The 12454-nt window shown below is 44.9% G+C and overlaps 1 protein-coding gene across 7 annotated transcripts in view; it reads left to right on the top strand.

The window, feature by feature from the left end:
- The window catches only part of HMGA2 (high mobility group AT-hook 2), a 118497-nt gene that overhangs the window by 1163 nt on the left and 104880 nt on the right, over window positions 1–12454 (top strand). The window contains exons 1-3 of one of the 7 annotated variants that reach the window (XM_086884515.1): window positions 6316–6479; window positions 7897–8129; window positions 10840–10926. In XM_086884515.1, the coding sequence (XP_086740641.1) occupies window positions 8019–8129; window positions 10840–10926 (198 nt within the window). In that variant the 5' untranslated portion in view covers window positions 6316–6479; window positions 7897–8018. Of the gene's footprint in view, window positions 1–6315; window positions 6480–7025; window positions 7231–7444; window positions 7499–7711; window positions 8130–9405; window positions 9530–10839; window positions 10927–12454 lie in introns of those variants that run through there. The other 6 variants (XM_086884512.1, XM_086884511.1, XM_086884510.1 and 3 more) reach the window with 6 other exon arrangements.

Raw genomic sequence — 12454 nt, 5'->3', positions numbered from 1 at the left:
ATACAGTACAAAATAATTCTGATTAAAAATACAAGTATTGTTAATGGACCAAAGCAGAAATTTATCTTAGCTTGTTGGGGAAAAAATATATATTGAAAGTAAGTATACTGTCTTTGGGTGAAATTAATTCCAGCAGAAAATGATATCCTAATCTCCAGCCCAGTGCCCTACAAGGGTGGGACATGAGTGGAATAGCTAGTGCAGGGTGTTCTGCATCTGTTCTGCTCTGTTCTGGGTGGTTGTTTCTCCACATGGGAAAGAGGTCTGCATTTACAGCACTGACAGGCTGTCTTAATACTTGTCTGCAATGAGAAGTTGAAAGAAATGTGAGAGCAAATTTGCCATGCTCTTGTGACTCCATATGTGCATGAGGACGCTCAGCCTGCTGTGAGTGTGAACTGGATGGGCTGTGAGGTAGGACACACTTGCTGGGCACAAAATCAGTCCATGTCTATCTGTTTGCCACTTAAATGCGTCTTCTACATGTGGAGTAACAGGCAAGAGTCAAAGGCACCCACTGCAACAGGGCTACTGATTTCATTTTGTCATGGAAGTACAGAGGCATTTCTCAGTTCCTCCTCATAAGTTCTAGCCATACATTAGGACACTGTGACTTTTTTTGCATGTTTTGGTTAACGTTTATGGTTTGTCAAATGAAGCTTTTCCTGCTTTTTCTTTGGATCAGTTATTTAACCTACATATGCATGTTCTCTGTATGGTCTCCAGCAGGTAATGAGCTTTTGGTGTAATGAATAAGGACTTTCAGATGCTGCCTTAGTTTTGTCTTCATGCTGCTTACCATTGACTGACAGGTATGACTCAGGTCAAGGATCTACACTTAGAATACAAGTAAAAATAAGCAAATGTGACAACAATAAATCCGATCCGTAAAATTATATAGCAACAAAAGTTGAATGAGCCATACATTTGTAGTGTGTATATATATAGAAGAGTAACATGTTGAGATCAGAACTATTAATTATCACACATAGAAGGTGCATCCCCACAGTTCAGTCTGAATGAACTGGAGGTCTATAATTTCAGTGCTCAACTATGTTTATCACTTTTATGCTATCAGTTCAGAAATCCCTTATGGAATTGTTATACTCTGATTTCTCTTTCCAAACAATTCTATGCACCCTGTCTTGCTTCCAACACATATGCGTGTTCTCTCTTTCTCACACACACACAAAGGATTCTATAACAACAGCACCATTATAGAGAATGATCTAAAACATGTGGATTACAGCCAATATTTAGATATGGTATAGTAAATTCTGGAAGGTATAAAAAAGAAATAACTGAACTCATTGCAGAGAAAAATGAGCCAGTCTTAAGGAGTTTTAATTAGAGTTTCATATAAAACCATATGTAAGATACTGAGTCTAATATTAAAGGGAAAAGGAGTAGGGGTAAGGGAGAAGAGAAATCCAGTTCCACTGGGATTTGGGATGGGAATTGTTTAGCGTTTTTGTAAGAACCCTTCAGGAGATTAATGAAAACCATTTAAGCATACATATAAACATATTTACCAAGTTGTGCAACAACTGTGATCTGACAACCTCACCGTGCATCCCTACAGCTCAATCTGAGCTAAAGGGTAGTCAGTATGGAGCAGCTCCTTCCTTCCACAGACAGCTGTCACTCCTGCTTTGCAGGCAATTCAGTTACCATGCCCACTCCCTTTGTCCAAAGGGATCTCTGGGAGCAAGAAACAGCCACAGCAGCAGTATCAGGAATGAAGGAAGAGTGAGCCACTTCCTTTCCCCTTTCTCAAAATACTCAGCTGTATCCAAGTTTCTGCCAAATCAGTTTTGCTCAACATCCCAACACCCTGAGCTAAGCTCTAGTGCTCACCACTACAGCTGGGAGGCTATGGATTGCATCTCCTCTGGGTCTGCCCCTTTGCCATTTCCCTGCGTGGGTATGTCGAGCCTCTGTAAATATTCATAGGCGTATGCATTTGCCCAGAATTCTGAAAATAGCTGTGTTCTGTATTTGCATAAGATGCCATGCTTGAATTGAAACCTGCCTGTCATTAATCAGAGGCTTTAGTGAACTGGAGTTTTTCACTGAGATTTTTGCTGAGCCTAGGCTTCAACATTCTCACACTTGGAAACTGCACTTAAAAAAACCTGACTGCCAGCATCTGTCTGATAAATAGTGGTTCCAAAGTGTAACAAATGCCAAACAACACTTCCTTGTTTTAGTTAGTGTTGGACATGGATGTGGGAGAAGGATAGAGAGGGGCTTTTAAGGAGTATTAGTCTTACTCAGCAGAGGGTAAAACACCCATTTCACCAGCATGTTTCATAACTGCTTCCTAAAGTACGTGGAAATAAGTGGGACTGATTCTGCCAACTCTGTGTATTCAAAATAGAACTTTACTCCCTCAGAAATCATTTTGAGTCTTCATGGTGCTGTTCTGCATAAACAAGGCTTTACTTGTTAACAGGGAAAAAAGCAAAATTCCTAGTGAACCAGAACTCCAGCCATAAATTAAAGAATGGGATCTGCATAAAGAAATAAAAACGAAAAACAAATCACAAAGTTTTCATATGTGAAATGACAAATTTTTGAGTGTATGAATCAATGAAAAGACACTAACAGAAAACTGGCTCTTCCAACACACGTCTTCAAGTCTAGAGCTAATAAGAGCTAATAAGCAGAGGCATTCCTATGGGGGTGACAAGGAACACCAGTTTTCTGAGATGAAGCACTGAGTACTTCATATAGAAATGCAAAAAGTACCTTCTGGACTGAAAGAAATCCCATTATGAATGGCAACAGCCTGGGTGCATAGCTGTTGAGGTGCAGTGGAAGGGTGTTTTGGCCCATCAGGTGGCTGTGTTGCATTTTGAAGCAGTTTTTAGGTTGGAGAACTGTTACCAAATAATCCCACGTGGACTGATTCCACTGCAGCTGCACCAGAGTTAGCAACAATGGGAATCTTAGTATAGACAGCTTTCAGCTCCAGCAGCCGTTTTCAGCAGTGTATCAGTTAACCCTGCTCTGAGGAGGGTTAATTGACACAGTGCTGCAAATGGCTGACTAGATGAAAACTCATATATTATGCCTCCCAACATCTCTAACAATTGTCCAGCTGCATTCATATTGGCAATGGAGGGAATTTGGAGGAGGGAAGAAATTTGCCACTGCAGACAAAGCATGAGCATGAGCCTTAATGTTCTTTTCTGGGTCTTTTTTGTCAGTCACAGTCATGCTTCCCTAAAGCATTCTCAGAGCCATCTCCAGGTTGCTGATTATGAAGCAACAGCCGTTGTTGGTCCCACCAGCTGGATAAAAAGAATGGTGATACACTCTGGCGCAACTCATAGGTGCACTCAATGTTCATGTGTCTGCTCTTCTCCTCTCTCTTCTGCCTGTGTGTTTCCACAGGCAACACTTTCTAAAGGAACCCAGGAAAACAAAAATTAGCTTTTCCCACAAATACAGACAATGTTTGCAAGATGTACTTCTCCTGCACTGACTGGTTCTCTGGCAGCAGAGTATCAAGATTCCCAGTACCCACTGTAGCCTTTAACTACATAAATATCTTTGGCTTCTCTGCTTGGCCACAGAAGTGAGATACCCACTCAAAATACAACCCTTCAGATATGGCAGCCTCTAGCCCTGGTAGGCCAAGGCTGTTCCTCTAAGGAGTTTTCTGAGGCAGTGCAGAGCTGTAAGCTTCTTGAAATATGGAGCAAACAGTCAAAAAAGCTCTCCTGAATTTTACCATCCGCTCTCCCATTCCGGGCAAGAGATCTCTTTCAGAGTTTAAAAATTGCTGCTTTCCCTGAGCTAAGGCCTTAAACTTACTATCACTGCCCCTTTTGAGTAGCTTGCACTCCATGAGAGCTGGGGTGGAGAAAACAGGACCCTCTTGAGACAGAATAGAGGGGTGTCCTGACTCTGCCCTCCTATGTACACAGTGAGCAGGCATTATAAAGTTGGTGACATGCTTCCTATCACATAGTTGGCATCACAGACCTTCAGTAGCAGCCTGTAAAAAATAAAAAAGTTCTCTCCTTGTGTAAAGCACTACCCCCTGAGACCATCTGAGCTCACAGACTTCCACTGGTGGTAGTTAGTTGTACTTATGTATTATGGGTTATGTTACGTTACTATCTATAGGTGACACCTCTCCATGACCATGCAGTATGGTTTTTTCTGCATCTGTGGGCTTTTGAGAGAGGAAATGGATGAAGAAGTGAGCAAGGGAAGTTATTATTGCTGCTATTTATAATCTCCTAGGCCTATTTAACCTGTAATTTTCTGTCATTCTAAAAGATACTTTCCTGCAACCTTGATTCTTTGTTCTGATGCAAAATATTACTGCTGCTATTAGAATGCACAATTTAAAAAATCTCCTCTGGGAAGAGAGGCAAATTAACCCTCTACAAGCTATCACACTGATTACAGAATAACAAATGGCCATTTTTATAAGTGTTCTGGCTTTGGTAGCAAAATCTGCACATTGTTTCTCATTGCCTTCTTCTTAATCTTCTAGGAAGTTCCTCTGATTTCTTTGGAAATGTCCTGAGTTTAAGAGTCATGGAGACTAGAAATCAGGCCAGATTTTATGTCTATAAATTTCCTATGCTATTATGAATGGTTCCAGAAAACAAAAAAATAAAAGCACTGACAATTAGTACTTCTGTTAATAGACCAATGCTTTAATCTCAGACCAAAGCTGGTGGAAAGTAGGTTATGTCTACTCCAGTGACTTTGCAGTAAGTAGTCCCTTTGATTAATTATGCAGTTGTATTCACTGGTGTTTGCACTGAATATTGTGTAAATACATCTCTATTGTCAGAGGATGGATTGGAACAGTGGAAGGAACAGCTACCACATCTCTTTTGGGAAGGAACCTGTTAAAAAACAAAGAGCTGTTTGGCTCCTCAGCTTCCATCAGCCACTTGAGGAAAGCAAGGCTTTCTCGGTTCTGGATGTCATGTTGCTTACCTAGGTTAAGGTATTCTGTATATAAATTACATTTTTGATTAGACAGCATTGCATCCACATAGGAATTGCCACAGGGAATATCACATTGATTTATTGTCTAAGCACTTTTGGTTAAGGAGAGAATCAGGATAGTTTCAAATAAATGAAAGACTTATAGTTATTTAGATCTTGGATACTGATTCTTATGATGGTTTATCTGTAGTCAGACTGTAGAAAGATGCAAACTGTTGTGCTGGGCACAGTGCAAGCATCAAGGCTTTTGTTGTCTGGAACAGCTTTCAAACAGTGATCTTAGGAATACTGATCTCATGTGAAAATTATTTGCTTATGGCTGTATGTAAAAAGTCTTTGAACTATACAGTTTTTACTAGAACTGCTCAAGGGAAGACTAGTGGAACAATTAATATATAGGATGATTCTGTAGAGATGGACGTTTTGGAGCAACAGGCTTTTACTAATCACGTGTAATTTCTTCCAGAGAAATGGACACATGAATATGCTTTTAAGAGATTAATCTATGTTATAAAAGTTCTGTGCTGCGACACTTCAAACTAAAGACTTCACAATCTCCACTTGGAATCCTGATCGCATACAGCAGCTTATTCTTTTGATGTATAGAAGAGATGTAGGGCTCGATGGATTTCTTCATGGTGTGATGGGAACTGAATATTTTACAAAATGAAGTCAGACTACAAGGCTTTTCTGATAGCTGTTAGATATAACAGGTGGACTGTGTCTATCTTCCATAGCTGGTTGCTTTTGGGGATGGGAGCAAAGCAGGCTTTGGGATTCTTGTGATTGGATTAAGAATACTTTGGCAATATTTTCAGCCTTTAGAAGTGTTCTAGGATTACTCTTTCTTTAGCCCATCTGTCTGCAGTGTACTTTTTCTATTCCATAGAAAATAACTCAGCTGTCTCCTCAGCACAGTGCTTGCTGGTCAATGACTATGTTTGATTGTAGTAACTTCCTGCCTGTTTACTTATTTATCAATAGGAATAAGAATTTGTAAGGTGCCACGAATACTGGCTGCATTTCAACAGCTTGCACAAGGAGTGTTGCAGCAGTATCTCTGCCCTCTTCAGTACTATATACGATAATGCAACTTTTCCTTCTGAGCGCTCTCCTGCGCTTGTCCAGCCCTAAGCAGGGGAGAAAGGATGTCACCAGATAGTTACTACAGGGGTGGCTGTCAGCCGACGTGCAGGACCTTGTGGGAGGAGTGGGACTGGAGGAAATGCCCAAGTTGTACATGAAGCCCAGGTGTGAACGTTTCTTTGGGGGGACGCGCAGACGGAGGGAGGGGGGATGTCCTTCCCTGGCCTTTGTGGCCATCTCCTTGTTGCCGCAGTGGAGGGGCGCCTAACCGTGGCTTGCACGGGAGAGCACCGAACACCGGCGGAGGGAGAGGGCTGTGCTGGACATCCTGCCTACGGGCTCTGGGAAGAGGCGCAGCCTGCAGCTCCGCCACGCTCGTAGAAGAATAATGTCGGGGCAGGGCTCACCGCAAGGTCATTCCGCGTGCCGTCACCCTCCCGGCAGGACAGCTCCGACCCGCTGTCGGGTTACACCGCCCACATCTTACCGCGGCGGCGGCCGCCTCGCCAGGCGCCGAGCCCGCGCCGCGATGGCACTGCCTGCCCGGCGGCCGCCCCGCGGGCCAGAGAGAGCCGTGCTCCCCGCGGGCCCAGAGGGAGCCGCGCTCCCCGCGGGCCCAGAGGGAGCCGCGCTCCCCGCGGGCCCAGAGGGAGCGGTGCTCCCCGCGGGCCCAGAGGGAGCCGCGCTCCCCGCGGGCCCAGAGGGAGCCGCGCTCCCCGCGGGCCCAGAGGGAGCGGCGCTCCCCGCGGGCCCAGAGGGAGCGGCGCTCCCCGCGGGCGGAGCACGGCGGGCTCGTCCCTTGCGGGCTCGTCCCAGGCGGCCCCGGCCCGGCCGCCTTTGTTCGGCGGGGCGCGCACGTGCAGCAGCCGCGCAGCCCCGCGCGGTGGCCGCGGGCGCGTGCGGGGCGCCGGGCCCGGCCTGGCCCTTTAAAGCCGCGGTGCCGGCGCGGCCGGGCCGGTGCGGGACACGTGAGGCGGCGGCGCGCTCCGCCACCGCTGCCCCGGCTGCCGTGCTGCTCGTGTTTTATCTGGCCGGCCGCCAGCCCCCCATCGCCGGGTTTTTGCTCTGCCTCCTCCTCTCTCACTCTCTCTCTCTCTCTTTTTTTTTTTTTTTTTTTTTTTTTTTTTTTCCCCTACAGCCCCCTCCTGGTTTTTCCAACCACGGGTAAAGGTGGCTTTTCTTTTCTTTTCCTTCGTTTTTGTATTTTTTTTTCCCTCCCTTAACCCTCATCCCAGTTTAGTCCGTGGGCAGGACTCGCATAATAATATTTCCAGTCCCAGGAGTTCGCATCACAGACACGAACCCAGGACCGCCCCCCCCTTCCCCCTTTTTTTCCCTCCCAATCTCCCAAATCGTTTTATTATTATTATTTTTAAATGATCGCTCCTTTTGCGCGCTGCTCCCGCTGCTGCCGAAATCCCCGTCTTTCCAGGTTGCATGCTTCTGGCAAGATTGTGCAGTGTTCTCAGTCCATTTCCAGTGTGTCTTATCTTAATTTGTCCTGATCCGATCTAAGCGCGATAGCCACCACTTGCTTTCAATTTGTAGGACATTTTTTCCTCTTCTTAGTTTGCTCCCGACTACCCTCGGACTATTTCCCTCGCTCCTTGCATTTCCAGGGTTGCAATTTACTCTGCCTTTCCTTTTTTTTTTTTTTTTTCTTTCTTTTTTTTTTTTTTTTTTAACCTCCTCTTTTGAATTGCTTCATGTTACTAACCATTCCTAAATTGTAAGAAAGATTCATTCCCCCTCCTCTTCCACCACCACCACCACCACTACCACCATCACCTCCTCCTCCTCCTCCTCCCCTTCTCTTCTCCTTTTTGGCAGCACCAGGACGTCCGGTGTGGTGGTGGCAGCGAGCAGCAAAAGCAGCAAGAGCTCGTTTTGATTCCCCCCCCTTCCAAGGTGCTTTGGAGAGACTGGTTTCAGGCTGAGCAGCAGAAGTCACGATGAGTGCACAAGGTGAGGGACCCGGTCAGCCTTCCACTGCTGCCCAGGAGCAACCTGCAACCGCAGAGCCTCAGAAGAGAGGACGAGGCAGACCCAGGAAACAACCACAAGTCAGTATCGTGTAGATACGTAGAGCCGCAGATCTATAGTGTTATAGGCATGTACATGTACGTATTGTGCTGCGAGTGAAGGAGTCCTGGCGACGGGGCGGGGGGGGCTTTGTTGTGCGCTGCTTCCCGGCGAGGAGGTGCAGAGGCGTAGCGAGGGGCTCCGGCGGGCGCCCCGGCGGGGGGACCCCGGAGCCCGGAGCGATGGGGCGCTGCCTGCCCGTGCCTGACCGCGGAGCCTCCTCGGGACTTTCACTATTGTGCAGGGAGCGAGCTGGGGCTTTTCAATGTAAATGGGGAACATGGAGCAGCGCGGCTCCGACCAACCAGCGCTCGCTGGGTCATTTCGAGCTGATTTTGAAATTGCGAAAGCGAGGAGCAGGGAACGGGGCTCTCCTGTCTCCCTCCTCTCTCAGCCCTCAATATCTCAATCTATGTGCGCGCGTGTGTGTGCATGTGTCGGGTCCCACCGGGCGCTGCTGCCGCCTCCGATCTTGACCAGCCCAGCCCCCGAACTGCCCCTAGATGCTGGGGCTGGGGGAGAGGAGGGTGACTTGAAAATCGCATAGGGTTTTTTTCCGCCTTTTTCCTCCCCCCCAACCCCCCCCCCCCCCCCCCGGGCTTTCCCTCCTTCCCCACCTCCCCCCTCGCCCCCCTCGTCGTATGGTGAGAGGTGCCCCCGTTGCCGATGGAGGTGGGGGAGGTAGCCGGAGGGGGCTTGCCCTGTATTTGCAACACCTTTTGCCTTTGCCCCGGCGCTTCCCCGGGCAGGTCGAGGCGACGGGAACGCTGCCGTGTGTGGACGCGGGGAGTGGAGCCCTGTGCTCCTTTCCACCCGTACCCGCACCCACAGCTTCCATCTGGGCCCCGAAAGGGACGCGCTGGGCTCCCCTTTTTGATTTGCAAGACCTGAATTCGAGCTAAGGTTGTTAGCTCCGTGTGTTATTCCCACCCCCACCCCCCTTCCCTTCCTTTCCCCAAGTGCCATTGTCGCATCGCCTGGAGCTGCCGAGCCGCGCTCAGCCCCTGCCGCCGGGCGAGGGCCCGGGGGGAGCCCCCGCTCGCTGCAGCCCCTCCGCCGGCGCCGCCGAAGGAGCATTTTGCCTGCGGATGCAACCAATTAATCCCGCAGCTCGGCGGGGGCAGCGCGGAGCCGCCCGCAGCCTTTTCCCTGCCTCCCTCGGAAGTCACGATTGAGAAGCAGGGCTGTCCGTGGAGCTCAGTTTAAAGCGAGCTTCCGCGGGCTTTAAACGTGTTTACTTCCCATTCATTTGGCATCAGCCCCACTGCCACGAGAGCCTTCGCGGGGCTCGAAACATGGAGAGAGCTGAGCAGCAGAGCCCCGAGCCGGGAGAAGCCCGACTGCTTTGCTTCCTTCTCCTCCCCCGCACCGATATAGTCCTGTAAATTGCACAGAAAATACTTTTTGGAGAGCCGTAAAATCAGAGCCCCTCGTTCCCTCGCTCTGCCCTTGGTGACATTCCATCGGTTCGGTGGCTGCGGGCTCTGTCCCCCTTGTGCTTCACCCCCTGATTACCCTCGACCAGCCCCAGCAGCCGGCACCCACCGACTCTGCTGGCTTGTGCCAAGGCTTCCTTTTTTCTTTTTCAAATTTTTTTTTCTTTCTATATTTCTTTTTTTTTTTTAAATTTTTTTTTTTTAATTTTTCCTTATTTTTTTCCTCGTGTAGCATTTGAATGTGTGGAAGTGAAAGAAAAGCGCGTCTCCTTCAACGTGCTCAGCCCAGATGTGCAGTGCCTGCGGGGCTCGCCACTGAGCTGCAGCACTTGGGGAGTCCCCCCCCGCCAGCCTCCCCTTAAACTGCCCGGGAATTGTGAAAGCTGAAGGGGTTTAAACTGGTTAAAGTTAACAAACTGTACTTAATTAGTTCTACCACATCCTGTAATCTGAATGAAATCTATAATATTCAAGACTAGAAGAGTTTTATGGTGTTTATGATTCACTGAATAAATATTTGGAATCTGAACTCTTAGTAATTCATACCCAGTTTTAAGGGCTGGTTATTTACTGGCAGGCAAAGGAACTAGTTAAGAAAACAGCTAAAATAATCACTATCGACTAATTTTCAAGTTAGGGTTTTGTTTCAGATTTTTCTTTGCTCGAGTTTTTTTTGGCTTACTAGTGTTCTATTTGAAGAGACATTTACATTTGCATGTTAATACAAATCAATTTTCTTTAGAATAGGTGTGAATATAATGCCTACTGCAGAACAACAGAAAAAATTGCCCCCTTGAGAGAAAAGTAGTCTCATCTTACTTTGCAATATTCTGGTACTTAACTTCTTTTCCCCAAAAAGTTTGTACTGGAAGCTACGTGTGATAATTGTATCTTGCTATAATGAAATGCAGTTGAAATTAAATGGGTAACTGTTATTTTTTACATAACTGCTCTTATATGAGGGAAATCATAGCCATCTTTAAAAAATGTGCTTCCTGCTATAACTTATATGTTAGAATATACATACTTTTACAAGTTTTTTAATGCAACTGCAAGAGAAATTAAACTCCTTTATTATGCAAAATTTATTTTTTCCTTTACCTGGAGTTGCTAAATTTTTCATGTTGCACTTTTATGTTATTTAATGAAACTGTTATTTCATATGTTGAAAGCAACTTCTCGGTTTAGTTTATTCTTTAGATCATCTGGGTTAGTTGTAGCCTTTTGCCACAACAGCATGTCTTCCTGTATTTAGGAACCAACTGGTGAACCATCTCCTAAAAGACCAAGAGGAAGACCCAAAGGAAGCAAAAACAAGAGTCCCTCTAAAGCAGCTCAGAAGGTGAGATTATTAAAGAGAAAGAATTACTTTTGCTGTTTTTTCATCAGCTACTAGCAAAAAATCCAATAATTTAGGCTGTGAAGTGTGGGATTGGAACTCTTTTAATAATGCTACATAAAGCATGAATTTCACATTTTTAAAATTAGAATTAACATGAAGACCTTAAATACAGAACCCATAAGGACTTTCTTTTGTGGTAGTCTACAGATTAATGAAATAAGAATGTATTTCACAAGAAACCATGAAATGTCCTGTATCTAGTAAGGAAGTCAATATTAAGGATATTATTTTCTTCATTAAGATTTTTGTAAGAGGAAGATTAATTTCTTGCCCACTTACAGTTGTTGCTACTACAGACTAAATCTGTATATTAAAGCTAAGTGCTTTGTCAAACATAAGTTAATTAGAAGTAAATCCAATTATGTGTTGATGGAAATAGTGCATATATTGAAATTTACAGCTTTAAAATGTGATGGTAAAGTAAACTTTGAGTAAAAGCCTGTTATATCTTGTTTAGTAATCAGTTTCAAAGAGACTTTTACTGGAAGTGCTTTAGTCTTCTGAACCACTATTTCTGCTTGGTGATGAGACCAAACTTTTATTGTGGTGGTTCTGATTGCCTTTATCTACAGGAGAAGCTCCCTGAAGTCACTGCATTTAGTGCATGGGCTTTACATCATAGATACAACATGAAAATTTGACTACATTTTATTTAAATTGGGGAAAACACAGCATTAAAAGGCTACGTTATCAAGGCAAATCATGCATATCCTTCTGTAGGAAATATTTTAGTAAAGGCACATAGTTGTCTATGGGCTTGAAAACAAATATGGGAGATTTGTTTATGTTGTTGGTTATACAGCAGTTAGCACTGGTTTACAGGTACTAAATCAGAAACAAAAGCTTGGGAAATCTGGTAGTGGACTGTAGTGCTAAAGTGTATCAGTATCTTTTAAGGACGTGTGTGACAAAATGTGTGGAAGGTATTTGTGTCTTCATCTAATTATGGTTATGGTACTGACCATATTCAGTTTGATAGTTTTCAGTGTTATAAATTACTATAGCAACTACTGATAAATATTAAATCATTAAAAGGTGACTATGGTTTCATGTCTGTTTTGTTTAAAGTATTCTCAACATTTGTTTGAGGTACTTTTCTAACTGTCTTTAAATTCAAAATTGGTTTGGTTTTCGGTTGTTTTTTGGTTTTTTTTTTTTTACTTTATGGGCTGGAAAAAAAGCAGCATGTTCTGTCAAGAAATCCATGAATTAGTGAAAAATGCTTTACAGGTTAAGTATTAAAATCCTTTCTAAGCCATTCTGCAAGGTAATGTGCTTAAAATGTTAATTTTTTTTCTTTATACACTAAAAGCATCCCTCAGATTCATGTTAAAATAGTTTATATGTCACTCTTCAAAAAAGAGAGAACAGTTTTTTATTAGTCTAGCAAATCCAAATGTGAGCTTTAGTATTTTAAATACTACTCCTAAGAGTGTTGACTTTCCTAGGAGAAACATTTATACTAAGA

The sequence above is a fragment of the Cyanistes caeruleus genome, chromosome 4 (genome assembly GCF_971803275.1).
Source record: "Cyanistes caeruleus chromosome 4, bCyaCae1.hap1.1, whole genome shotgun sequence".
NCBI classification, from domain to species: domain Eukaryota; kingdom Metazoa; phylum Chordata; class Aves; order Passeriformes; family Paridae; genus Cyanistes; species Cyanistes caeruleus.
The sequence above is the reverse complement of the archived record's forward strand: the minus strand, read 5'-3'. Positions and strand labels throughout refer to the sequence as shown.